General features: G+C 36.7%; 1 protein-coding gene and 1 non-coding gene across 2 annotated transcripts in view; both read right to left on the bottom strand.

The window, feature by feature from the left end:
• The window catches only part of LOC124365625 (protein artichoke-like), a 28,009-nt gene extending 22,042 nt beyond the window's left edge, over positions 1 to 5,967 (bottom strand). Inside the window, exons 1-5 of the mRNA XM_046821615.1 lie at positions 5,832 to 5,967; positions 4,253 to 5,423; positions 2,382 to 3,079; positions 1,067 to 1,339; positions 288 to 603 (exon numbers count right to left, since the gene is read on the bottom strand). Of these exons, the coding sequence (XP_046677571.1) occupies positions 288 to 603; positions 1,067 to 1,339; positions 2,382 to 3,079; positions 4,253 to 5,423; positions 5,832 to 5,956 (2,583 nt within the window). The 5' untranslated portion in view covers positions 5,957 to 5,967. The remainder of the gene's footprint in view (positions 1 to 287; positions 604 to 1,066; positions 1,340 to 2,381; positions 3,080 to 4,252; positions 5,424 to 5,831) is intronic.
• Positions 5,968 to 7,737: 1,770 nt separating this feature from the next.
• Positions 7,738 to 7,844, bottom strand: LOC124365643. The gene has a single exon (XR_006922738.1). It is a non-coding gene; the product is annotated as a U6 spliceosomal RNA (small nuclear RNA).
• Between the last annotated feature and the right edge of the window lie 19,062 nt (positions 7,845 to 26,906).

Below are 26,906 nucleotides of genomic sequence, written 5' to 3'. Positions count from 1 at the left end.
CTGCAAAATATACTAGCAAACTCCTTATTTTTTTAAATCTCTTAGTAGCAGTTCTTTAACACACTGACAGCAGATGATGCCATATGGAGCAGAGCCAGATTAAGAGTGACTAATCTCACTCAGTGTATACTTGCAGTGAAGGTGTTAACAGTATCAAATTGTTGATTAAATCAATTATTGTCAGCACATAACATGTATTGGGCAAGTGGAAAAGAATAACAAAGAGCAAAATGAAATAAATTTGTGAAATTAGTATGTAACGAGAAGACGATCCATTGAGGACAAACCTTCAAATGCACCAAAGATTGGAGGTTGGGCAGAGCATGGCTGTCGAAACGTGTGACTCTGTTGTGACTCAAATCCAGGACCTCCAGAGAGTGAAGTCCTGAGAGCCCTGCACGCTCCAACCCGGTCAGCTGATTGTAGCTTAGGTTTAGCATAAGCAGACTAGGCACAGCTGTGAAGGCATCACTTGCCACATCAGTCAGCTGATTCTCCTGTAACTCCACAGACAAGAGGGAAGGCAGGCTGCTGAAAGCTGCACTCGGCAGTGTAGAGAGCCGGTTGCGGCCCATTCGTACTGCTGTCAGGTTTGGCATTGACCTGTAATGTTCGTACCAGATTATTATGAGTGAATGCCCTGGATACATGTGCTAAATAATGCAATGGTGGCTTGCGCGTACATGAGGGTTTACACCAGGATATATGTCTTAACAGACAGTGCACAACTGTTAGCACTTTTTTCAGTGCTCAACTTTTGAATGTTTTTCCTTTGCTCTAAGGTACTTCAAATCAAATGACCTTATTTGTAATATAACAATAAATAAAATACAACAATGCATTTATAGTTTCTAAATTTTAAGTATATACCTCCACTGTTTGTACTTCAACAAACATTTCTTTAGAATTTTACCAAAATAATTCAGTGTGTCACAGTGCATAAAATCAATGTGTCTAGAACCCATAAAAAATGTTTATGTTAATTAAATTTTGATATTTAGTAGGTCTTCTAGAAGGATAAAAAATATTTTCCTCATACATGATCATTGATAAAGAAAACGCTGACCTGATAGAATGAGGTGCCATGTACTGGAGCTCATTGCTGTCGAGATCCAGCAGTGCGAGGGATGGCATGTTGGAAAACACTCCCTCGGACAATGAGCTGAGTTTGTTCTTGGCCAAATTGAGCTCAATGAGAGCTGCCATGGCGTGTAGCTGCGGGACTACTCCAGACACTCGATTGTGACTCAGATCCAACACTCGTAGCTCCCGCAGGTGAACTAGGTCTGGAGGCAGCTCACTGAGAGCATTGTGGGCCAGGATGAGCTCCTCCAAGCCTCTAAGAATTTCGTTTCATATAAGCAGTGCATTTCTCACTTTGAATAGTACAAGATATCTAGAGCTATGACATACATCACAAACTTAACCTTATCACTTTAAAACATGACCTCGGTCCATTACTGCTTTCTGTTCTTTGGGTCAGCAATAATTTAGCTCTTTCCCTCTCTGCATAGGTCTGACATGTTGACATTTACTTCTTATAGTTACCATAACTTAAACTATATGGAGCTAGATACTATAAATAGATTATTTTCGAAGAATTTAAGGAAAACTTCCCCCCATGAGGATTCAATTCAGGTTGATTTATACCTTCCAGTTGAATCTACACTGGACACCTACAGCAAAAACCGATCTTTCACTCTCATCTGAGCAACCCATCACTAACCCCAAATGTCGAGATATTGGTGTAAAAGGATGAATAGATAGGTTTAGTCAAATGCAGAGGACGACTGCTGTAATAAATAGAACTCATTTATTGGTAAAGGCTGTTGCTAGCTTAAACATGAGGGAGTATCTTATTTTACACGCTTTAACTGGAGGAGGTTGTAACAGGTGTTACGAGTAGTCTCCCTATTTTTTCAAGGTAAAATTATAAGATGTAAAGAGCCCACTATCCCGACTCATTGGATCTCGATAGGATGTGGCTCCTTCCACCAACCTCACCTACCCTGAAAATCCTATCACTCCTGAAGCAAGTACAAAAGTCCTTTTAGGAGTAACTGTAATGAAGTATTTCCTGAGTTTCTTGTCCCAAGTGAACAAAACAGTGAAAACTTATGAACCTCAACATATTTTTTAACATGTTGGCTTAGTTGTTAATTTATTTGATATAGATCAGAATATTTCAAGTGCGGTGCTGGTTTCATCAAAATTTTGGCGTTAATTTAATGAATTTGGATATGATTCAGTAACTTACAGTGTATTTTGTTTATAAATTGTAATTGAATTTGGATTTGGAAAAACCTATCAGTCCTGTAGAATTTCTGTGGGAGAGAGCTTTTAGTCTAAAAGTGGTTAAACATCCATTCTTTACCGAGTACCTGTTTTCAATTAAAGAAGACTCTGGAATATGAGTTAGTTGATTCCAGCTAAGGTCAAGTGTCTTGAGAGCTGTGTTTTCTCGGAACAGATGAGGTCCGATGGTGTCGAGTCTGTTTCCATGGAGATCTAGTTTGTTGAGCCGCCGCAAGTCTCGGAGAGCGCGGTCGTTGACTGACAACAAACGGTTATTGCGAAGATCCAGAGTTTCGAGACGGCCCAATCCTTCTAGTGTCTTATCCTCCAGAGACTGAAGGGCATTATCTCCCGCCAAGATCACTTTCAGTAGCGGCATAGATGCGAAACTGTTGTCAGCCAATCGGTGTATCCCATTCCCTGATATGTCTAGATACTTGAGCGCGGAAAGCCTTACATCTGCTGAAGGCATAGAGGGCAAATGATTTCGCGCGATGTGAAAGTACTCCAATGATGGCGAAAGGTTCGGAACCATGTTTCTGAGCCTGTTGTCACTGACGTCCAACTCGAAAAGTTTAGTCAGATGGGGAAACGTGGCAGGGCTGAAGTCGTGCAAGGCATTGTGGGAGATGTTGATATGCTCGAGTGCTGGGGTTCCGAGAAAGGCAGCTGCGTCGACGGTAACCAATGCGTTACCACTGACATCAAGGCGGCGCAACGAGGGAATGTTCGCCAGCATGCGTCGATCCAATCGGTGAAACTCGTTGTACGATATGTCCAGACCCTGTGAAATCGCATTAATAACATTAAAAACTTTTCATTAGACTGCCCTAGCATTCTTTAACCCCAATGAGGGCTTAAGAGCCTGTATCAACTCTGTGTTTTTCCTCCAACCACTACAAAGAATTTTCTCTGTGTATTAAATTATGCTCTGAATTGTGAAATTATAATACAAAAGAAATTTCTGGTACATACCAATAAATATATTCATGGGAAATTTTTATTTACTAAGATGCAACCTTAGAGACACACAAGGGTTTGGTATGATTTTACTTTTACGAGCATATCACGGAGTGCTGCTTTTTATTTATTTTGGGAGGCACTATGGTCCCTCGAGAATTTTTGGATTTTAGTATATCTACTTGATCAGGTTTTGGACTAACAGAGTAGGATTATACTTTTTTGAAATAATCCGTCCATCTGTGCATTATGAGTTTGTATATGTACGAATGCGTGGATTTGACCAATGGTATTTATTGATCTTGAACAAATTTTGTATACAGATAGAGTTTTTTAAACATTCAGATACATTTCTACTTGATCTAAAAAACACGATTTTAGTTAAATTCTAAAAATTATCTAAAACTGCCCTGCTAAATTTTACAATTTCAAAGTTGAAGCCTATTAATGCTTAATAATATGGCTTAAACTGTTAGTAGCTGTCTTCAAAATTTTCTTTCGAAAGTAGCAATTAAATTTTTTTTCATTTTGGGTTATATTTATTACAGGTTGTGACATAGATCATATTCGGATCCTCTGATTTTTATAAAATTAATATTAGTATTAATCTCTTTAAGACATTTTTCAATTTTTTGAGCTTTTATTGAAATGAATCATAATTTTATACTACAAATAATGTTTTAATCTAAAAAAGGGTTTCCTAGAAAAGGTTTGATGGATTTTTAATACGTAGATATTCAATATTAAGTTAAATGGTTTTATATTTCACATACATATAACGTCCCAACTTGTACTTTCTATAATTCTACAATAAAATAAAGAAGATTGAGTACCTTAAAGAAAGAGTATTTGTGTAAGACTTGTCATTATTTATTATTTAGAAAGCACGAGGGTTCTAGTTAGACTCATATATTCCACTTCTTACATTCACTTTAATTGTTCAACTTTTGCAAGCAATGTGAAGATAAATATTTTTAAATAAGGATTTTATGCTCACCTTTAAAGCTGGCAAGTTCCATAAAGGCATTTCCAGGTAGTTAGAAAGTGAATTGTTACAGAGTCTGAGTTCTCGGAGGGCAGGCATCGCGATGAAGGCTTCTCTGACAACCCTCCTCAACCTGTTGTGGTCGAGATGAAGACGCTCCAAATAGCCGTGTCCTCTCAATGATCCATAGGTAATGTCTTGCAGTTTATTGTTACTTACATCAAGAAATCGCAAACGAGGCAAAGCCTCCAAAATTATCCTCAGCTGATTAATATCGTCCAGCTCATTATGTATGACACTAAGCTCTTCCAAACCACTATCAAAAGGCTGCAGGAAAAATTCCGGATGGATTTTTCTTAGTCTGTTTTCATTTAGATCCAACACCCGTAGAGCGGGAAGTCTGTGAAAAGCACCTCGGTGGATCTCCGTTATGTAGTTTCTAGATAGATGAATCTCCCGCAATGGGGGAATATCGACAAACGTAGTTTCAGGCAGTTTATCGATCAAGTTCTCGTCGAGTCTGAGGACAGAGAGAGACGGGAGCTCTCTGATGGAACGGCCGATCAGACCTGCATCCACGATGCGGTTCCCTGCTAGGGACAGTTCCACGAGGGAAGGTAGCCTTGTTAAAGCCCGAGGGTGGATGTATTCCACTCCACTTCCAGTGATGTTCAACAACATCAACTTCGGCAGATGGTCGAACATCGCCTGCTCGAGCCGTGACAACAGCGGGGAGGAGACTATGTGGACTTGCTCCAACGCCGGCATGTGCTGCAGCTTGCTCGTGTGCAGTTCTGTCAGCAAGGGCAGTCTCGTGTGTAAGTACCTCAACTGAGTCAGGTTAGCCAACCTCGGCAGTCTAGTCACGGCTCCTGCATGGAGAGTAATCGCCTCCAGTTTAGGCAAACTCTCAAGACTTTCGAGTGGCAAACTTCTCAACTCTGGTTCCACTATGAACAGCTCCACCAAAGAACTCTCCAGTCCCGCAAGCCAGTTGGCCGTCACTCTTTGAAGTCCATTTTCCCTGAGCATCAATCTTATGACGTTCAATGATGAGAAAGCTCGCCCTGGTAACGAAGGAAGAGCGTTGTTCTCTAATATCAATTCATCCACTGGCTGTTTTATTTCAGCAGCAACCGATTCTAATGCTGATAAAATTCTAGACACTTCACTGTGACTGCACCTGGAACAAAAATTAAAGTTATGCTGTAGCATTTTTTTTCTCTGCCGATATAATTTTATTTAGTTATTTTGGTAAAAAATATGCAGGGCTAAGTAGTGATAATATTACAATTGGATTTATTTGAACATGAGTTGAATTTACTGTATCAACTCAGTACGCCTAGAGTCTTTACTAGTGTGTATAAATAATTGATTCAGTTACCAGACAATTGGAAGAATTCAATGTTTACTTCCCAGAAATATAAATTTAATGTATTATATCATTAAAATTTTGTGACTAAAAATAATGTTGTTTTAATTTATTGTGTTTATGCTCTAGTAGATACGCTACACAAAACACTGTTATTGGACAACTAATTGGTTGATTTAAAGAACAATGCTATTGCTTCTGAGTAATGAAATTACTTACCAAATTTGAATTTCAACACCATGCTTTGCACATTGGCAAGGCAGTATTCTGTCAGGATTTGGACAAGACAAAGAGTATCCATGGAGTAGAATCATAATCCAGCATACTCGCTGAAACATCCCCATCACGCGACATCCCCTTTATCTACCTGGAAAAGTGAAAATCGACAATAGTATTTTTTTATTTGCCATAGCATTTTAAACTACAGGACACTAAATATTAAGGGTTTCTGAGTGAATATCTTTAGCCTAAATATGAATGAGTTAATCATAATTTTGTTATGAATATAATGGTATATTTTGTCCTAAAAATTATTTATATGAAATTTGTGTTTGCGTTTGTTGTCAACCGCTTAACTCATATTAGGGTGGCTAGATCATGATTATTTATTTCTTTCCTTCGTTTTTGAGCGCTAGTTTCGGTACTAGAGAAAGAAGCGCTCAGAGTATCTACCTCGTTTTTGATTGGCTAAAGGCGTTTCAAAGTATCAGATGAGATAATTAAATTAGTAATACAATAAATAATTATCCGTTATTTACAGTTTTATTATTTACCGGTTGTTAGCATAATTTATTTACATTGTCGTAATTGTTAATATTGTTTTTATTTAATGTATTGTATGTTACATAGATTGCATGACGCAGTCGTATTATCCTACTGACACTACTAAATAATACGGCAATGAATGAAGGTATAATAAAAAAATGATACTATCTAGTGAAATATCTATTAACGAAAGTTAGTAGAATTTGTACGTTTTCAATACAACAAATCATATAATGTTGATTGATTAGAAATTGGCGCCATTTGGTACTTAGCAAAAGGAAGAAAAGGCGCCTTCCATTGATCCCAAACAAGTTGAACTGGGTTTATAAGTTTCAACTGTCCTAAGTTACAATGAAATTAAAAGAACTTGTGTGCTCACTCCTACCATGCTTTCTATTAATATTTGGCTGGCCTTCTCTACCGAGCTAAAAGCTAAAAGTATAAGGGGAACTTGTACTATCCTTGAAAATAGGACTGTATATCGCCCTTTGATTGAATCATTCCTTAAAATTAGTATATAATCCTTCCATTAGATGTTGGACTAAAGAAAGAAAATAACATTTGAGTTTATAAGTGCAACTACTTCACCAAGTAACTAGATTTTCCCATCAATCCAGCCACATCTCATCCATAAATACAAGTACATGGATTGAGTAGGTAGGAGCGACCAGAACTCCAGTCTTTATCAGAGAACTAGTAGAGATAATAACACTGATTTTACTATGCGTGGTAGCTTATACAGACACTCAGTACATGACCAGACATGTAGAAAGCATGACCACCAGAGAAGATAGTAAAATGTGTGGTAAAGAACGTTTGATCCCCTACCTACAGCATAGCTCATTTCCTACTGGGATATACGAAGGACATCACTTTTATCTACACTGCGATATTTTATTCGTGTAAGTCCTATTTCTTAATATCGCTTGAGACAGTACCCAGTTATTGGTGAATACAACAATACATGCATCTAGCGTTTGCAAGTTTCGTTCAATACACGTTTCTTGCAGGAATGTTTTGAAATACATTTTTAACCTGTCTCATAAATGTCAAATTTTTTATCTTTTTATCAGATCAATGTATTAGTGGATCAATCTGAAATTAAAATTCTGATTTGAACTTCACCCTTAGCGACAAACATCTTTCACGTTCCATTCAGCGCATTTCATCATCAGACTAAACGTCCTAAATCCATAAATAAAATCAGTAGGAATATATTGTTGATATTATACTCAAAAACAATTTTAAAAGTCTAATAAAATATTTTTTTTTATTTACAAAAATTTAACTTTGTAGTTAATAAGCTTCTAAAATATAAAACACAATTTTAAAATAAATTTATTTAAGTCGAATACAGCAAAAAAATGTGGAACGCTTCACGATTTTGCGTGTCATCCTTGCGCAGGGGCCATGCTAATCTTCTCTGTATCGTTCCAATTTTAGTATATGTACTGCCGAAGCAAGTACATCTGTGAGTCGTCACAGTTGGGTATATATGTTGCTGTCACAAAACTACAAAGCTGTGTCGTTTTGGATCGTCAGATGACTAGCAAAATAATTAACATTTTGAATGAATATACTAGTTAGCTTATTTAAACATAAAAGTAAAGTTACTTTTCTAAATTTTTAAGTGTTAAACAATTGTTAAATATTTTATTTTGCATGTGTTTATAGGGTATTAATTTTGAAAACTCTCGCGTGTTTTAGATGGGTGGCGGAGGTGCTGCGACCTAGCGGCAGCGCTAGTAATCTCCTACTACTGCCGGCTAAATGCAGTACACAATCAGCGGCGCATGTAGTGTCGCGGTTTTTCATTGATTAGTTCTTCATCCTATTTCTACGATAAGTATTATCCCATTCATAAAGACAGTAATCGATTTTCAGAAATTTCCAGTCTTACAACTTCAACAACTGCCAAATTAAATGTATCCGACCATATCCATAAAATAAACTAACTAGGTACATGTTTTGTGGTAATAAAATTAGTAGCCTAATACGTGTTACTATTTAGAACTATGTGGAGAAAACATAGGTGACGTGTTCCCACAGTAGGTATGCTAATTTATTATTTTATTTGAGTTATGTGAAAGAAGTAACTTACTATACAAATATTATTGATTGAGGAATGTAGCTGAAGGCCCATCTCAAATCGGGCAAGCGCAGTTGCTTATGGTAGCTACTTATTATATTTTGTTACTGACAATTTTTTTCGTATATTACGGTTCACATATTTTCTATTACGAGCTGCATCTGTGATCACTGTTAGTTTTTACGAGTGATAAAATAACAATACTGCCAATCACCGCAAGGCGCATCACGTACTGTACTAGTCGGGCAAAGCAGGCATGTGGCCCTCGGCTTGCTGTGACAATAGAAATTGACCGTTCTCTTTCTGTCTGGGTTACGGGGTGTCATAAAACATCCTTCGTTTTCTTCATATTAAATTATGTGTATGAATCTTACTAGTCCTTACGATCTCTCTTTTTCCAACATATCACGAGCTCTTCTGAAGCACCTACCTACTGGTGTCAAATACATTTTATTCTGTCGAAGAGTTCATGGCTGGCTGCTGGAGGAATCAAAATTTAAATAAAAATTAATTAGTTAGAGCCCCGAGTTTCATGTTGAGTGGATTTTGGCGTGAATGGGCAAGAGATGTATGTTTGAATGAGTATTGTAAATATGAATGTATATAGTAGGGATTGTAATTAATAATATAAAACTGGTTTTTGCAATGCAATAAAGAATATTATTATATTAAGTAAAAGATTTTATTAAAAAATGCCAAAACCAATAAAAAATAATCCAGGCATGTCTGGAGTAAGGAAATCAGATTTATGTGTAAAAACATCCGTAATCCTCGGAATCTTTTTCTACAAATACTGTAAAAGTTATATTGATATTTACAGCTGATTTCCTTTGATCTGGTTAAAAAATTGTACAAAATTCATAATTTAAAAACCTATAATTCTCTCTGTGTGTAGTTTCATAGTATTTTGCCTCTTTTCCCGAATTCAGGAAAGGTAAAGGACTGGTTAAACACGGTTTTAATAAACAATTTGATCCAACCGAAAACCCGTAGCCTACCGGCATAAGTTGCCCCAAATAAAATTGTTTTGGATCATGCTTATGTCACAATAATTTAGTGATAAAAAATTCACAAATTTTTGTTTCCAAGTATATATATGCATGACTCTATTGAACGCGAAACGCGTTCTATTGTCATAATTATGGTATTTATGAGATAAGAAGTGGGGCTTTATTACACTAAATTATTATAACTTAAAAATATCAACTTGAGACACGTATTTTAAGGTGAGTATTGAAGAAATATAGCATTGTTATTGGTTGAGATTTACTGATTCTCACAAACAAGATCCACAAATAAAACTAATCAAAAATTCAATAACTTTCAATAAAGTCAGAAGTGGTTCCTGAGAAAAGGATATCCTCCGATGATCAAAAATGATTGGGATGCTTTGGCTATGCGTTACCTATGGAATGTGTGGGAAACTCGTTTTTGCGAAGCCGCGAGTAACACCTAGTTTGTACATATTCAGGAATAAAAATTCCACTATAGCCTATAACAGTTTTTGCATTAGAAACCTTTGCTAATCTCTGGACTTAAATATTTCAGGAAAGAAAAGCTCCTTATTCTAAATAGTAGCATTTCTCAATGACTTCATGCGTGATTGTCTGTTATTTTCAAGAATAGTTGTTGCGAAGATACTATGTAACGCAAGTCAATAAAATTGTTGCTTCCAGTTAACTCATTTTACTCTCAAGCTCTTACACATATTCGTGAATCTTGAGATTCACTCTCATCTTGTGACTCTCATCATCATCAGTTACTCTCATCTTGTGACTAACTGATGTACTTGCCAATGGCTTTTCCAAGTGTGTGTCTTTCAACTGTTCTTCCTTCGACGAATTTAATAGGTCCTACGAAAGTCTGCCTCATGACACTTTGTTATTCCAAATAAAGTATAGTTCTAACTATACTTTCAGTTGCGTGTCCATACTCCATACCGTGTTTCGATGGGATCTTTGATGGTCACCCATTCTCTCGAAGCAACAGCAATTTTCGACAGAACAATTGCTGGTTGTCAAACCAGTATTTTCATTTTTTTAATCCTAATCCTAATCCTAATCCCAATAATATCATAAATGCGAAAGTGCCTTTATTCGTTTGTTTTGTTTTCAAGCGTAAACTATTCAACCGATTGTACTGAAATTTTACATGGACACTTGCGGTTCCTAGGGTGAATATAGGCCTATTCTTATTTCGAAAATCCGTCCGGGCTACTCCCCACTGGTATTTGAGTGGCGAAAAATCTCATCTTAGTCTCTAAAGTTGTAAAATATTAATTGGAAGGGACTGTCAGATGTAATCAACTGTTCTGTGTAAACATTGTTTTATGACAGCACAGCCCCGTGTTTAATTAATTTAATCGCTATTTTAAGTTTGTTTACTTATAGTGTAAATTCGAATAGAAGTAATTATTACTTATAGCGCCATTTTTAGATTTCAGCGATTAGGTAAAGTACTCTCTAACTTAGAAGTCCTAAAACATAAGATGGTCAGAATTTGACTCTGATGACTCCCTTTAACAGGTTGACTGCCACACTGATATTGTGTCCCAAAGCTTGACTGCCATGAGTATCAATTTTGATACTCATCTGTTTAGTTCCACAGGCCTTGAGTATACATACATATGTTAGTATCTAAATGTAAAAAAATGTGTTATTTATTGGTAATTTTAATATATTATTAAACATATTTATTATTAACTATTATATATACTATTCCTTAACATTAGCCACTAATTTTTTTGCTGTATTGGCTTTGTTTACAACACATGTTTTGGTATCACTGCAGATTGTTTGGTCAGGCTTATTTGAGGTTATAATAGTTATTAAAGTTTCATTACTGTTGTGGTGTGTATTGATTAACCATGGCTAATAAACTTGACGATGAATATATTTTAAATAACTTAAATGAAAGTTTAAAGACTAATAACGGTTCTTTAGACTATGACAGTGACAACAAAATTTAAAGATTACTTTTAGTGATGAATGACAAATTCAAAAGAGCTTTGATACCTATTGAAAAAGTTTGTGTGGACGAATCAATGGCCCCTTTCCTTGGTTGCTTGATATTTAAACAGTATTTGAAAAATAAAAGCCATAAATATGGCATTAAAATTTTTAAACTGTGTTCTGAAGGTAGCTATTGCTTGACATACAAAATATATGCTGGGAAGGATGATCAGAGAGTAAAGTCTAGCTGCTAAAGTTGTTCTTGAGGTTGTAGAACCATATCTTGACTTTGGAAGAACGGTATACACCGACAACTGGTATACCAGCGTACCATTGGCTGAAGAGCTAGGTAAAAGAAGCACGCACTTAGTTTGCACCCTAAACAAAGCAAGAAAAGACAATCCGAAGGATATTGTAAAGGCCAACCTAAAAAAGGACAGGTAATAGCCCTGAAAAATGAAAGTAACATAACTGTACTCAAGTGGAAAGATAAGAGGGATGTGCTCATGCTATCAACAAAGCACGGCGATAAAATGACAGAAGTTTCAGAGGAGGTAAAAAGACGATGAAACCAGACCCTACTATGGACTACAATACAGCTCAAAGATCGGCTAAACAAGTTTTTACAAAGTGTGCAGTGTGTGATGTATACTTTTGTATAGACTGTTTTTTCTTAGTTCACAAAGTAAAAATATAAAGCTAAAAACAGTTGATTAAGTTTTATACCAACAAATTTTGTTTGTGTTTCCTTTTGTTTCACTGATTCTTTGTTTTATTTAGCCACTAAAAGCTAACAACTAAAAGTTGTGCTTTCTTACCCTCAATTTTTTCAGTTACAAAAAGTTACAAGCTGAGGCCATGAGTATCAAAATTTCATACTCACGATAATTTAAACAATTTTACTTCAAAATGATTGTAGGTAACACTTATTTATATTAAAATAGTATTTACAGGTAGAATTATTCTTTTGAAGAAAAAACATTTTGTGGCCCCACGGGATGGAACCTGAAAATCTGCTTGACAGTCAGGCCTTGGGCGCTGAGTATCATATATGATACTCATGGCAGTCAACCTGTTAAAGCAATTGGCAAGAACTGTGCTAGATGAAAGTTTTATCGACTGTATTTTTGTACTAATGTACCCCTTCAAGCTCTAACTGTCCTAAAATATTTATATAAACAAACATACAGATAAATAGTGGCATTTTAACGTACTTCTAATTTTAAACGTTCAGTAAATATTAAGCATTAGACATAACATACAAAGCTACTATCTAACTTTTGCTATAGATTTAAATACTGTTATAAAACCCATCTTAGTTGTCTTTGGCCAGAAGTAGAGCTCTCAGAGCAGTCAGTGTATGTATATTTTCTTGATCGGGAAACAAGGCGAAATCAACTATGAAACAAAGAACGAAGTAATTTACAATGGCCATAAATATACACGTTTTGACGTGTTTTCTTGATTGTGGCAACAAGGCAAACTCAACATTGGCGTCTGGAATATACTTCACTCGAACCAGAAGTGCTCATACAGTTGCAAAAACGTAATTGCATACGAAGCCGCGGATAACTGCTAGTATCTTTATACATTTTTATAATTTCTATTTAATTCAATAATTAATTTTCCTTTCGCTCATTTAAGGTCATATGCTTAGTGCTCTACAGTAAAATCAGCTGCACGTGCATTGCTGTGATGAGGCAAAAATGTAGCACAACAGTTAGTATGGCAGAAATCATAACAAAATGACTATGTTACAAAATGAGGGCCAATCTAATGGTCAAGTAGAGCGGCACGACGCGACCGCGACGCCATGTTAACCCCCCCCCCCCAGCGGGGCATCGTGATGTGGTCAAGACGCTGCTGAAGTTAGTTACCGTTCTGGTAGCGCGACAGTTGTTTTCCGTAACTGAATCAGTATAAAAAAAAAAAAAAACAATTACTTCATCCTATACGATTAGATTTACGTGAAACACTGTCTAAACTCAAAACAGGCTGAATACACGCAATCGTCTGGTAGACTGATCTCCTCCACCTGTATGTTTAAAGAAGTGTTGATTGTGACATTGTTAATACAGTAGGTAATTAGACAAAGTTGTTTTCATACACTGTTTTTTTAATAATATTTAAAAACATTTTTTTAATATATATATATTCAAAACATAAATTCAGCCTAAGAGATATGATGGCGAACGTTACTTAATGCGTGGTTGTGCCATTTAGCGTGGGAAAAACTATCAAATAAAAATGTGATTTTATGTTTAGCCAAAACTTATGGAATTGAGAGATTATTAAAAAGTGTGGGTAAAAACGTAACTTATTAAAACGTATGGAGTGGTTATTTAAAGGCGACGTTATATTTTTGCCTCATATTGTCATAAAGTCTTTACTATTAGGTAATTTTGTCAATTCCTTTATTAAACTCTTAAACATAACATGAGCTTAATTGAAAACTATGTTACATAGTTAAAAATTAATCTACTTTATCAATAATTTGTTATAAACAAACAATCAATGTATATTTATAAATTAGTAATAATAAATGTATTCTGAAAGCTTCTTAACGTAAAGACAGAAGGTTTAAAAAAAACACATTTAAGGGGTAATAATCCTCACGAATTTTGTTTAGCACTCTTCTTTGTGTGGTACCTTTAAGTAATCTTAGCGAACCATGCATATCGTTGACTGTACTCTAAGATTAATAATTAATCTACACTATTATATAATAATCTAATGGTGTCTACCTGTGTATGAAGACACAGGTAAAGTACTGGATATCGTAAATGTGTATTTAATCACCTATCGAAATCAAGAATAGTATAATAATTTACACACATTTAAACAGATGATGATAATAAAAATATGATTATCAAAGTCAGTTACACTTTAAAAATGTTATATTACGTGCAGAAGACTTTCTTTGTCTGGATTTGTTTTTATTTCAATTTTTATTAACTACAAAAATGCTATAATTTATTACATCATAAGTGTGATACTGAACGACTTTAGTACCTATCCCTTTAGACTAAGGATTTCTTCACGCTAGCGCTGGCCTAAAATAGTTCGGTTGGCACTGAAATCATTTGAACTATTCCATAAAATATCATGAAATGTTGGAAAGAAATTCGAGAAATTTCAGACGTAATTATAAAAAAAAAATCATTTTCCGACTTCAATAACCGTCAATAAACTTAAATATAAAATAGACTAAGGATTGTAATATCTTTTAGCGGCTCACTTATCTCAGGATTATTTGGAATGCCATTTAAAAAATATCCCCATGGTGTCTCTGTTTTTCAAAATTAATGAAACTTAGTGCGAAGCCGCTAGTAGGCTAACTGTTAGTAATAAATACACCAAAAGTACTGCACATGAGATTGTCGGTTGCCAACACTAAAATGTATATCTAATAACTAAAAGTTTGGTGTTATTAAGACACTTAACGTGTGTATAATTTGATTACTAATTTAATTAAGTAAGACAGATACTAATGTAAAAATACTCTTAATACTATTTTGGTTTTTACAGGTTGAAAGGTATTTTAAACTGAAACAGGTGATTTATAGACATGTGCAATATGCCTATTACGGTGCAGAGGAAACGGCAGAAATAATTTCCTCGACTGTATCGGTGGCAGTTGCATTAACCTTTTTGCGAAATAACGACAGGTATTACTATAAATAATTCGTCTTGGGATTTTCATGCGACAAATACCGTAAAATTGGCAGCTAGCGGGTGGTGGAGGGAGGGGCGGAAGGCTACAAGGTTGCGTGGGGAAAGTTGTGGGGATCCGGCGAGGCGCGGAGGTCTTTTTGTGCATCCGCTCCTTGTGTTTGCACAACCTGCACTCTCATCAGCTGATTAGCGGCAAATTGATCCTGTTAACAGCTGAGCGACTGCTACCAGCTGACTCATTTTACTGTCAAACCTAACCTCGTACACTGCGATGACTATCCCTGAGACGTAATAACTCAACTGACTTGCTCTGATGTTTTTAATCAATCGATCTCTCAACTTTTCTCTCTTAAGGAGTCCTAAGAGTATCGAATGCCAGCATACGCTCTTTATTTTTCAGCGGAAAACGTACTACGGCGATTAGTTCACGTATCGTTTCTAATATTCTCATACCTATTTATCATAATAATATTTTATATACTCTTCAATATATACTTATACGTTTCTGTATTGATTAAAAATAGCCGTAAGGTAATTTTGTAAAGAATTTGTTCTTAATACTTTATAAAATTGTTGTTTTATTTAGCGTAATTAACGCAGTTGTACGTTATAGAAGTAAATTGCGGTGGTATTACGAAATTCTATCCTTTTTCTCGAGGGCACGCACACCGATGGCATACTGTCTCATTTACATGAATATGGTTTCAAAAATTATATCACAATTTATACTTCCAAAATGAGTATATTAACACGTTTTACTATGATAAAACTAACAATAAAACTTTTGGTAAATAAAACAAATCAATAGTATTTTCCTGATTGCGTAAAATGTCTTTAAAAACAGTATTGTAAACTAGAAGTAGTTTTCTATCAATTTAAAATACGATTTGCTTAAAATAATTATAATGAATACTACAGTGAGGGCTGCCCATAGATGCTGTAGAGGCGCTCAGTTTACTATGATAGTTTCTAGTTTCACGGTACATAAAAATGTTGTTTGTTAACTAACACCTAAACAAAGCACGCTTGTTTTTTAATGTTTAAAGCAGTAGCTTATTAGTAGTGATGATTACATTTTATAAGGAAAGTAATTTAATTGTGAAGATATGGATGCAAAAAACCAGATAGCTTTACGCTTTAGAAATATTTAGAACGAACAAATAACGTTACAAAAATACTTCCCGTGTTTGAAAATAATTTTATGCCATTTTTAAACCCATCCTTTAATACTTTCCAACCTTGTATGTCAAATTTTGGTTCGGCTTTAAATATGTATATATAATATTTCGCCACCTTAAATGTGGATAATGAAAAGTCGGTGGTAATTTCTTGACAGTATTTATTAATAATATTGCAACACATTCAAGCAGAAGGTTTAATGACGAAGAATGTTCATTTAATTCCGTGTTTAACTTTCTGTCAGTTAACCCTTTTTTCTTCTCTTTGATGTTACTTCAAATACACTTTCGCTTTTCTTTTTCTGCTTTCCTCTTCAGCATCCGCCAGCAACCAGCTAGCGTGTTGACGTCTTATCTTCCTCGATAGCGTCACTCTTAAATCACTGACTTCCCGGTGAAAACTGTTTACCTGCTCTTTGGTATAGACTCCATAGCTTTCGGTAGAATAATTTACATGCGAGTTTAGAACAAAGCTTTTTAGGTTGATATTACATCCTTGAGAATAAAAACTGCTGGCTTATATTGTATAGTGGTTTTCTTAAGCATCAATCCAAACCTTGTGCACTGTATTCTTAAAAGGTTTTATTCCTTTGCTGCCATTGATCAGAAAATTGATTTAATCTGACGATTATCTAATCGTCTATTAATGTCGGGATTAGTAGAAACCAATCTAGCAACTTGACGCAAGAGAGTCTTGAGAACTTTTGAACCCCAGAACATGTACATTTGAAGAATTCTCTATCTGTTGGCAAAATTTTCATCGGAGAAGTGATCAAAACTATTTTTTGATTACATTTAAAGTGAAACCTATGTTACGTTATTTATATTTTTCACCTGGAGTTGATATGACACGGCGATTACCAATCAGAATTCTCGTGTCATGAAGGCCTGAGGCAGGGATATTTTATGTAACCGGCCTGAGACAGCCAAACAGTACATTACCATGTTGAAGATTACACACCGTCCATCGATCCGATATGCAGTCGATTTTCTGAAGAATAACGTCCAAATCGTCATAGTTTTTCCAAAGTTCTACAGGGCCGTACTCAGCTTTGGTGGGCCCCGGAAAAATATTCGGCCGGGCCCCATCATGTCCCACCACAGCGCCCCCGTCACCCCGTAGACGTGCGGCGGGGCCTAGTCCGGGGGGGGGGTAAATTCTCCGAAAACCTGGTCTGAGTACGGGCCTGTCTATAAACACAATAAAATATATTCCAATTATGCAATGATAATATTTAAAGATTTGCTTTAAAAATCACTAGATTTGTGAATGAATTGGACGTGTTTACAAATAATTTGATGTTTCCCTTTAGAAAGGGTAAATGAATTGCGTTTCTCGATGTCTAACCAAGAATTATATTTTTGTTTTTATCCTATAAATTTCGCTGCCTCATTAGAATGTTTTAGGTTAGCAAGTAGTCCACAGAGTTTTATCTGAAAGAAACGTTGCGATCCTTCATCAGTAGGAAAGTCTGAGTTGCGGAGAGGTGCGGTAATGTATTGCGGCGAGTGCCGCTACAGTTTTGAATTTGGCGCGCGTTATCCGTCTGTTGCCGCGAAACGCTATAGCCAGCCTGCGCGACCCTCTAGCCTTTAGCTCAAACAATAGGAGCCTCCTACCATCCGGAATTCTTCCGGACAGGTTCTGGTAGGATGGTTCCTGCTAGGTTTTCAGGCTGTGACCGGAGGTTGTGCACACAGACAGTCGTGGTGCAGCTATCGGGTGGAGTGGACGGTAGGAGTGAGTGTACGTGGCCTGGGACTTGATATAATTGTTAGGGAACCTTTCGGTACTATATCCAAATTATTAGTTATTATTTAATCATCAAAGCTGGTTAGGTTTTGGATAGAGGGAATTTAGTGGCGGATCCACGGATTATTCCTCTGGAAGGTCCCCCCCTTCCGGTCGCGACGACACGAGGTCGCAAATATTGGTAGCAGAGCGTGGTTTAAAGAGTTAAAAGCAACTCAGGCCCGGGATCAATGCTCTCTATTGGGCATCACACCAGCAGGTACACTTGAGGGAATGAGAGTTACAGCTTCGTGCTTATATTAAAGAAAAAATATAAATTAGGTGAAATCGACTCAGACGAAAATATTAATGAGTCCAAATTAGAAACTACAGCAGCCTCGGACTGATGTTACACCAACAGTCACACAACAATCTGAGGTACGTCCAAACATAACATACACACCTTCACAAACAATAATAGATCCGAATATACAAAATTTGATAGTGGCTATGCAACAACTTACACAAACGACAGTTGAACGCACTACAGAAGTAGTGTCTTCACAGATTGCCGAGTTATTCTCAAGCCATAATAGAGATAGTGATGCGACATTTCCTTCTGTTGTACGCGATTAGAGCCCTGCCTATGACTTCAGGTTCGTCCCTCCCAGACCTCGTACAATTTGTAATTAAAGCTACAGAAATATTCAACTTGAACTTGTAAGTGACAAACTATTTATTACGAATACTATTCCGCGGACTGAGGGTAGACTTCGTGGTATATGGTTAAATGCTATCACGTCTAATCTTAGTTGGCTCTCACTGGTCCAGACAATACGTACTTTCACTCTTAACTGATAGAACACTGAGGAAGCTCAGAATCAGTTTTTGTACCGCCAGCAAACTAACTCAGCAGTCCTTAGCTGACTATGTACACAACATTAGTGCCATGTTTACATTTTTTAAGCCATACAGTAGATAATGCAGTTGTCTTTACTACTATTATGGCAGTTCTCAATCCCTCCACTAGAGCCTGCTTATCAGGACTTATAACACCACACTGCATTAATGATCTTTTAAAATTGGCCCCCACAGTAGATGACTTACGTCTTACATTATTACGACACTCCACAAACAACCAACGTATCCCCAACCTACATCCCTTCATAGTTCCATACCATATAATCAAAGTTTTCAACAAAACAACAGATTGTTTTACAACCGAAGCAGTGGCCACTCTAACCATACTAACGGTCAACACCACTACCAAAATCACCGGTCACGTAACTTTAATCAATATAAACCTCAAAATAGTCGTAATGGCGGTCATTCACACTTGGAATCAGGAATAAACCATTCAGGCCAATATAGTACACCAAAAAAACAACAACACATGTCAGCGTAACTACCAAAACGGTCAGCAGAATAGGCAAGCTAAATTATTCTGGTCAGATCCAATTCCAGGCCGAAACATTTAAACTTCCCAGGGAGGCATTTTTAGACAGGGAAATTGTCTCCCCTAAACCGAAGGTGAAATCGCCCTGTCCGCTCTATGGCACCTTCCTTGCCCAAAGTAGATCCCCTTACTATCTGGCTATCCATAAAAGAAATCAAACTTGAAGCACTAATTGATACAGGCTCCACATACTCAATAATATCTGGGTCAGTCTTTAAGGATCTACAGAAAGGTAAAGGGTTTTACGTCAACGTCAACTTTAACACCAGAACTCAAGCCATGACAGCGAATGGTACTTACATGAATTTCCAAAAACAGATTAAATTGCATTTTAAAATTTTACACCTTTCCTGGACTTTTTCCTTTCTTTGTATCAGATAGCCTACCGGTGGCAGTTGTTTTGGGTTTTGGACTTTGTAGATCACAGTAAAATGGTGATCAATGCGGCTCAGCGTAAAATAACTTTTTCCTTTGACACAACCTTAATTATTAATCAATTCCAGGATCAGTCAGCTCAACCCAACATAGAATCAACTCATACAGCACCAACATTAGGAGAAAACTTGAACACAAAACAAAAAACACATTTTAAAAAAACCTATTGCAGCAGTACCCGGATACCATAACACCATGCCTTGGCAAAACCAACTTAATATCTTATACCATCCGTATAACAACTAATAAGATTGTCCGCTCAAAACCTTTTCATTATGCTCCTCCCAAACTGAAAGAGCTAAACAGCCATATTAAAGACCTGTTGTGTAAGGGTATTATTCGTCCTAGTGACTCTCCATATTCAAGTCCGGCGTTTTTAGTCCCGAAAAAGAATGGTTAAAAGTCGCATGGTGGTAGACTACCGTCTCATAAATAAGATGGTTGAGCTGGAGAACACTCCCATGCCAACGGTGGAGTCAGCATTCCAGTATTTAGGGAAGGCTTCTCATTTTTCCCACCTGGAACCTTGTAAGCGCTTATAATCAAATTCCTCTTGATGAGAATTCCAAAAAATATACGGCTTTTGTCCACAAGCACAGGTTGTTACAGTATAACTATCTGCCCTTCGGCTTAGCTTCCGGTGGCATGGTTTTGGCAAAATCTACTTGACAAAGTCTTTGGAGATATAAAATTCAAATTCCTTTTTGTTTATTTCGATGACCTAGTTGTCTTCAGTAACAGTTTCAACGAGCATGTACAGCATCTTAAAATAGTTTTAGACAGGCTTAGAGATGCTGGTCTGACGGTTAGTCCTGAAAAAATGGTTGTGGCATCTCCTAGAATCGAATTCCTGGGTCACATATTTCATAATGGTAAAATCAGTCTAAAATCCTGACAGAAGTAAACCTATCGACTCCCTACCCAAAACCTAAGAATTTAAAAACAACTTTCTTAGGTTTCTGGGAATGTGCTCATATTACTCGAGATTCATTAAAGGCTTTCCCCAGATTTCGGAACCTTTAAATTTCTTTAAAAAGAAAGGGCGTTCCCATACATATGGGGACCTTCTCAGGAGGAGGCATTCAAAACCCTTAAAGCAATTTTAGTATCTTCACCTGTTTTGAGGCTACCCGACTTTGAAAAACCCTTCACGTTGCAGACCGATGCCTCTGGCACGGCTGTGGGTGCGGTCTTGTCCCAGGAAACTTTGGATGGCAGCCTAGCACCTGTTGCTTACGCCAGTCGTGCCCTGAACCTCCATGGAAAAGAACTACTCTACCTTTGAATGGAGGCTCTCGCTGTTGTGTTTGCTTTGGAAAAGTTCAGAACTTACTTAGAGCATAGAGAATTTTCTCTTTTTGTGGATAATAGTGCTCTTTCCTGGTTGCTGAACCACCCCAGGCAAATTGGAAAAATAGCACGATGGATTGCCTTAATAAACACATTTAAATTTCAAGTCAGTCACATTAAGGGCAAAGAGAACGTTGTTGCAGGACTGCCTCTCTCGTTTGTACGAGGAAGACTCCACAACTCCCCAAACAATGTGACACAAGTTCAACACCTTCAACAAACAAACCCAAAAATCCTACCTCAAAATGTTTAGTTCTCTTCTCTCTACCAGAAGCCTTCCAAGACATAAGAGAACATCAAGCCCTAGACCCAGAATTAAAAAATATAAATTAAGTCAATTAAGTCTGGACAACATCCTCCAAAACTATGAAATAATTGATAATGTCTTAGTCTATAAAACCCCTTCCCAGAGCAGACCGCGTGTTGTTGTTCCCAAAAAACTACAACACCACATGCTATTTGCCATGTATCACACGTCCCCAGTTGGAGCACATTTGGGAATCTCCAAAAACACTAAGTCGGTTAAAAAGAATATTTTACAGTTCTGATCTTACTACAACAATAACTAACATGGTTAAATCATGCTTGCAGTGCCAGCGGCTGTAAGCAAGCCCCAAACACAAAATATGGTTATCTATCGTCTGATCTAGCTCAAAGACCTTTTGAAAAGATCATGATTGACTATGTTGGTTCCTCTCCCTAGAACAAAACGTGGTCACCAGTGGCTACTAACCATTGTAGACGCATTTAAGCAAATATTCAGTCATGATCCCTACTAAGAATTCAACAGCTCTAAACTACAGTAAATGCCTTAAACGAGGCCTATTTTCCTACTTTGGGTTTCCCCAGTCTATTGTCTCTGATTCTGGCAGTTGTTTCAAATCTCATCAGTTCAAAAACATGTGCGATGAGCTTGGGATTAAACACATTAGGACTTCTCCTTATTACCCGAAAAGTTCGCACGCTGAACGTGTGAACAAAAATATCGGAGTTGCTTGCGAATTTTCCACCACAAAGACAATACTCAGTGGGATGAAAACCTACATTATTTTCAAACCGCCCTTTAATTCTTCTAAGCATGAGAGCACTGGCACATCACCCTCTGAAAATATTTTTGGGATACACTATCCGCACTCCTTTGGAAAATAAATGGAATCTTGACCAACTTCTAGAAACCTAATTCTGAACCAAGAAACATGGAACAGAGATGGAGTAAAGCTCTAGACAATCTGATCCGTGCTAAGGATAAAGTATCCAAACAGTATAATAAAGGTCGAGCACAGGTTCCCTTTAGAGTGTGGGTGATACAGTTATGTATCGACTATTTAACCTGAGTAATGCACCCAAACACATCTCAGCCAAGTTGCAGCCTATGTGGTCTAAACCTTTGGAAATTGAGAGACCTTTACCTCCCCTGTAACAGTTGCCTTGCGTGACCCAAAAACCAAGAAATTTGTGAGGTCAGCACATGTATCCCATATTAAAAAGTGCATTCTCCCAACTCCACGACAATGATCTGCCACTAGATATTTCCTCTATTCCGAAAAAGCCATTGTGATATTAGGTTTAATTTGAGTTTATTTTCATTCTTCTTTCTTATTACACCTTACAAAATAACATTTCCTTTTCTTTTTCTACTCTTCATTGGGACCCTGCATTGGTGGCTGTGCCTGACACTGAGGTGGATTTGGCTAAGGAGTTCACCTGCGCGTGCTCTCCTCTTGCTACCTGGTGTTGGGTTTGGCAATTCTGATGTTTGGTCCAAACTGTCTACTATACACTTACACGGGGATGGGTGGTTATGAGATCTGCCGTTTAAAATTTTTGTTTGTTTGAAGTATTTACAGCTTCCTTGATTTAGCATTTATTTATATATTTTTCTGTAATCAATATTGGAAGCAGCGACAGTCTCATTGCCTCCTATGCGCAACCCCAAACACACTTCATTAACACATCTTTAACTATCTCTATCCTTTTAATAAATTTTTTTTTTGGTTAAGTTATAACTTAAGGCATTTAGGGATAGAGAATAATTTGTATCGATAAATGCTTTAGAACCGACATTATTTAGCATTTCCCTTATAGTCGACTTTTCAACAAAGTTTTTTCTCCTATATTCAACTAGGCTAAAGTTTAGCGAAGCACTCACGCCTGTTAGTCAATCGTTATTTATTGCTATAAATGTTTATCTCTGTGTAATTTAGTGTTCGTGGTATGGTTTTTTGTGATAGATATTACTTTGTATTTTCGAGCATGCGTGTGTTACGACCTTATAATGGTCAGTTATATGTATATTTATTTGTATGTATTAGTTATACAGAGTGGTTATCCTATCCACATATTAATGGTTATTACCAATCATTTCCTGGCCTACTAACTCTGAGCCAACAGGAGTTTTTTTTTTCTCTTGAGTTATTGTTTGTTGGCCCATTTCCTTCTCGATCTGAACACTCCATTTTAGGGAAAACTACTCGCCATATGTCACCAAACAATCTTGAAAACTAATAGGGTAGATAAGTTTAAAGAACTTGTTAGCAGACCAATTCTCCTCTTTCCTTGCCTCTTATGACTGTAGTCACTAGGAGACCTCATCATTTAAGATTTGGATTTATTTTTTCCAATGGCCATTTCATCTTTTCACCACCTTTCCTGTATTTCAAATATTGAAAAGAATATGAACAAAACAATTAATTGTATATGTTCTTCCAGAGAGGTCATGGGGACCTTTCACTCCCTCTCATTCTGCGTCCGGTAGTAGATTGGCTTGTTGGCAGCAGGCTTGTCTCCCGCTGCGGGAGGGGGGGAGGGAAGTAAGGGGAACAGGACTAGGATTATGGCCAGCTACGATGGAAGAAATATTCTATGAGTTACACAAGAATAAAATTTCCTTAACTTCTCCTTTCCTACTTGGCCTATTTTTGGAGGGAAATCTGAGTCTGATGATTGGGGCTGAATGAAGGTCGTGATTCTCCGTCAAACACGGTTTCCAGAATACTGATTCCTTTTTACCTAGACTATCTTCTATAATTTAATTAAACTTTTTAAAGAAGTCCAACCTTAACCTTGAAGAGTTAGAAGTATTTAGCAAGGTATGTGACATATTGGTGATAGATAGATCTTAGTTGCTTTCCACTTATGGGTTGAAGTTGTCTGTGGTTGAGGACTGGAGCTGTTCAGCGAGAATGGGCGCGGTTTTCTGCACCGCCTTTCTGCATGGTAGTGTTATTTGAAAATGTTAGTAAACTCTGCGTTCTAGTTTAAGATTTTTGGCTCAATTTAACTTTAACTGGTTCACTTCCAGATAATTTTCCCCTCACCCTTTCTACCACTCTTAATGGCTAAGCCTTCGAACTCCTCGGAGAAGGAGGGGAGGATGCGGCGAGTGCCGCTACAGTTTTGAATTTGGCGCGCGTTATCCGTCTGTTGCCGCGAACGCTATAGCCAGCTGCGCCGACCTCTAGCCTTTAGCTCAAACAATAGGAGCCTCCTACCATCCGGAATTCTTCCGGACAGGTTCTGGTAGGATGGTTTTCCTGCTAGGTTTTCAGGCTGTGACCGGAGGTTGTGCACACAGACAGTCGTGGTGCAGCTATCGGGTGGAGTGGACGGTAGGAGTGAGTGTACGTGGCCTGGGACTTGATATAATTGTTAGGGAACCTTTCGGTACTATATCCAAATTATTAGTTATTATTTAATCATCAAAGCTGGTTAGGTTTTGGATAGAGGGAATTTAGTGGCGGATCCACGGATTATTCCTCTGGAAGGTCCCCCCTTCCGGTCGCGACGACACGAGGTCGCAGTATTTTTTCACTCAAGACATCATCAAATGTGAAATATTACGTATTTAAAAACTATGAGGTAGTAGCTAGAGAAGTAGTTGAGATAAGGTTTGTGAGTGATATTTTAATGTTTTTCCTTGTATTAAAATCCTTTCAGATCTACCTAATAGATACAACATTCAGTGGTTGTGCTGGTTGCTCAGGAATACCAACCGGAACGGAATGACTTTCTTACCCTCACATCATAATAAGACATTCTCGCACTTTATGTACACCTTATTAGCAACCCGTGGTTTATGTTGATTACCAAATTGAAATTGAAGTAAGCAGTGTGCACTTTATTCACGATAACACTAACTTTTCTGTATGTCTTTAAACAGGGCATTTACCGCATTTAACAGCCCTTAGAGAAAAATATAAGACTCATCGCTCAAACATGAAATCTCAAACAAAACTGTTAATAACTGTGAGAGTTACGTGATAATATCTAAACGAAGACACAATGTACAAGGATATTACATAAATAATAATTTTCATAATATCGCTTTAATTATTTCGTTATACTGTAAACTAGTTTTCGCCTAAAGTACCTGTTTGAATCTCAAAATAATAAGATGCAACATTCAACAAAATATATGATATATATTTTAATTGATTTCTTACGGAATTCCCTTGAGAGCTGGAATATTGTATTAATAATTGTAAATTTACTCTTTAAAAATAAGAAGAATTTCAATCAGTTTGTATTATGAGAATTGAATGCAATTAATACATTTTAAAATATAATGCACAAGAATCTCAAATTCTGTTTAGATTTATTGTTTAAGGAACGTGAAAGAATTTATTACAATTACTCTTTACATGCCAAAAATAAACGGAACATATTAGACAAATAATGTTTGAAATCACATAAAAGAATCTTCAAGCTACTAATGTCGTAAGATTTCTACAAATGTGTTGTTTGTAGAATGCACAAGGTTATATTATCCCAATCACTATTTGATTTCTGAAGGAAAAAGAAAATGCTATATATAAATTTATTAGAAACCTGCACATGCCCACGGCTTCGCTTGCAATGTTTATGAAACACTCCGTGTATTTGATTGAATAGCTCCCACGATTTGAGTAACACTCGAACTATAATATACCAATGTAGAAGAACTCAAAAGTAGAAGTACATAGCTTTCTTAATGAAAGCACTTGTGATGTAATACGATAAGATGATTTTAAAAATTGGACTAGTCATATGTCATGCATCAGATACCCATGTCCAGTGTTCATGATTAAGAAGGACCAGAGGTGAAACAACATTTCGAAAACTCTTATTTCAGGTTTTCCCTTCTAGTTTAAACCCACAACGTAGAAAAAAGAAAACAATATTCTAGCATATCTTAGATGTATATATTGTAGGGTGGGCTGGTAGTCAAGCTTATTGTATGCTTTCACTCTATAAATGTAAACAAAATAGTTGGTAAATTAATTAAACATAAGGTCGTGCTGTCAAAAAACAATGTTTACACTAGTTGATTACAATTTACAGGCTCCTTCAATTATTAACATTTCGCAACTTTAGAGACCAATATGGATATTTTAACTGCCTTAGAGTCCAGTCGGGCATAGCCCGGAGAGATGTTCTAAATAAGAATATGCCTGCAATACATATCTACAGTGTAATAGAACATTTCATTGAAATCGGTTCCGTGGTTTCGGAGATGACCGTAAATATATACAGGGTGTAACTGAAATACACCGACAAACTCCAGGAGGTTGTTCCTGGGGTCAAAACAAACCAAAAAGTTCCTATAAATGTATGTCCTGAAATGTATCGTTTTCCGTCTGTCCGTATGCTTGTGTTTTTTTTTTTTATATATTAAATTTTTTAAA

This window comes from Homalodisca vitripennis, chromosome 6 (genome assembly GCF_021130785.1).
Source record: "Homalodisca vitripennis isolate AUS2020 chromosome 6, UT_GWSS_2.1, whole genome shotgun sequence".
NCBI lineage: Eukaryota > Metazoa > Arthropoda > Insecta > Hemiptera > Cicadellidae > Homalodisca > Homalodisca vitripennis.
Note: the sequence above shows the minus strand (reverse complement) of the source record. Positions and strands in the feature narration are given on the sequence as shown.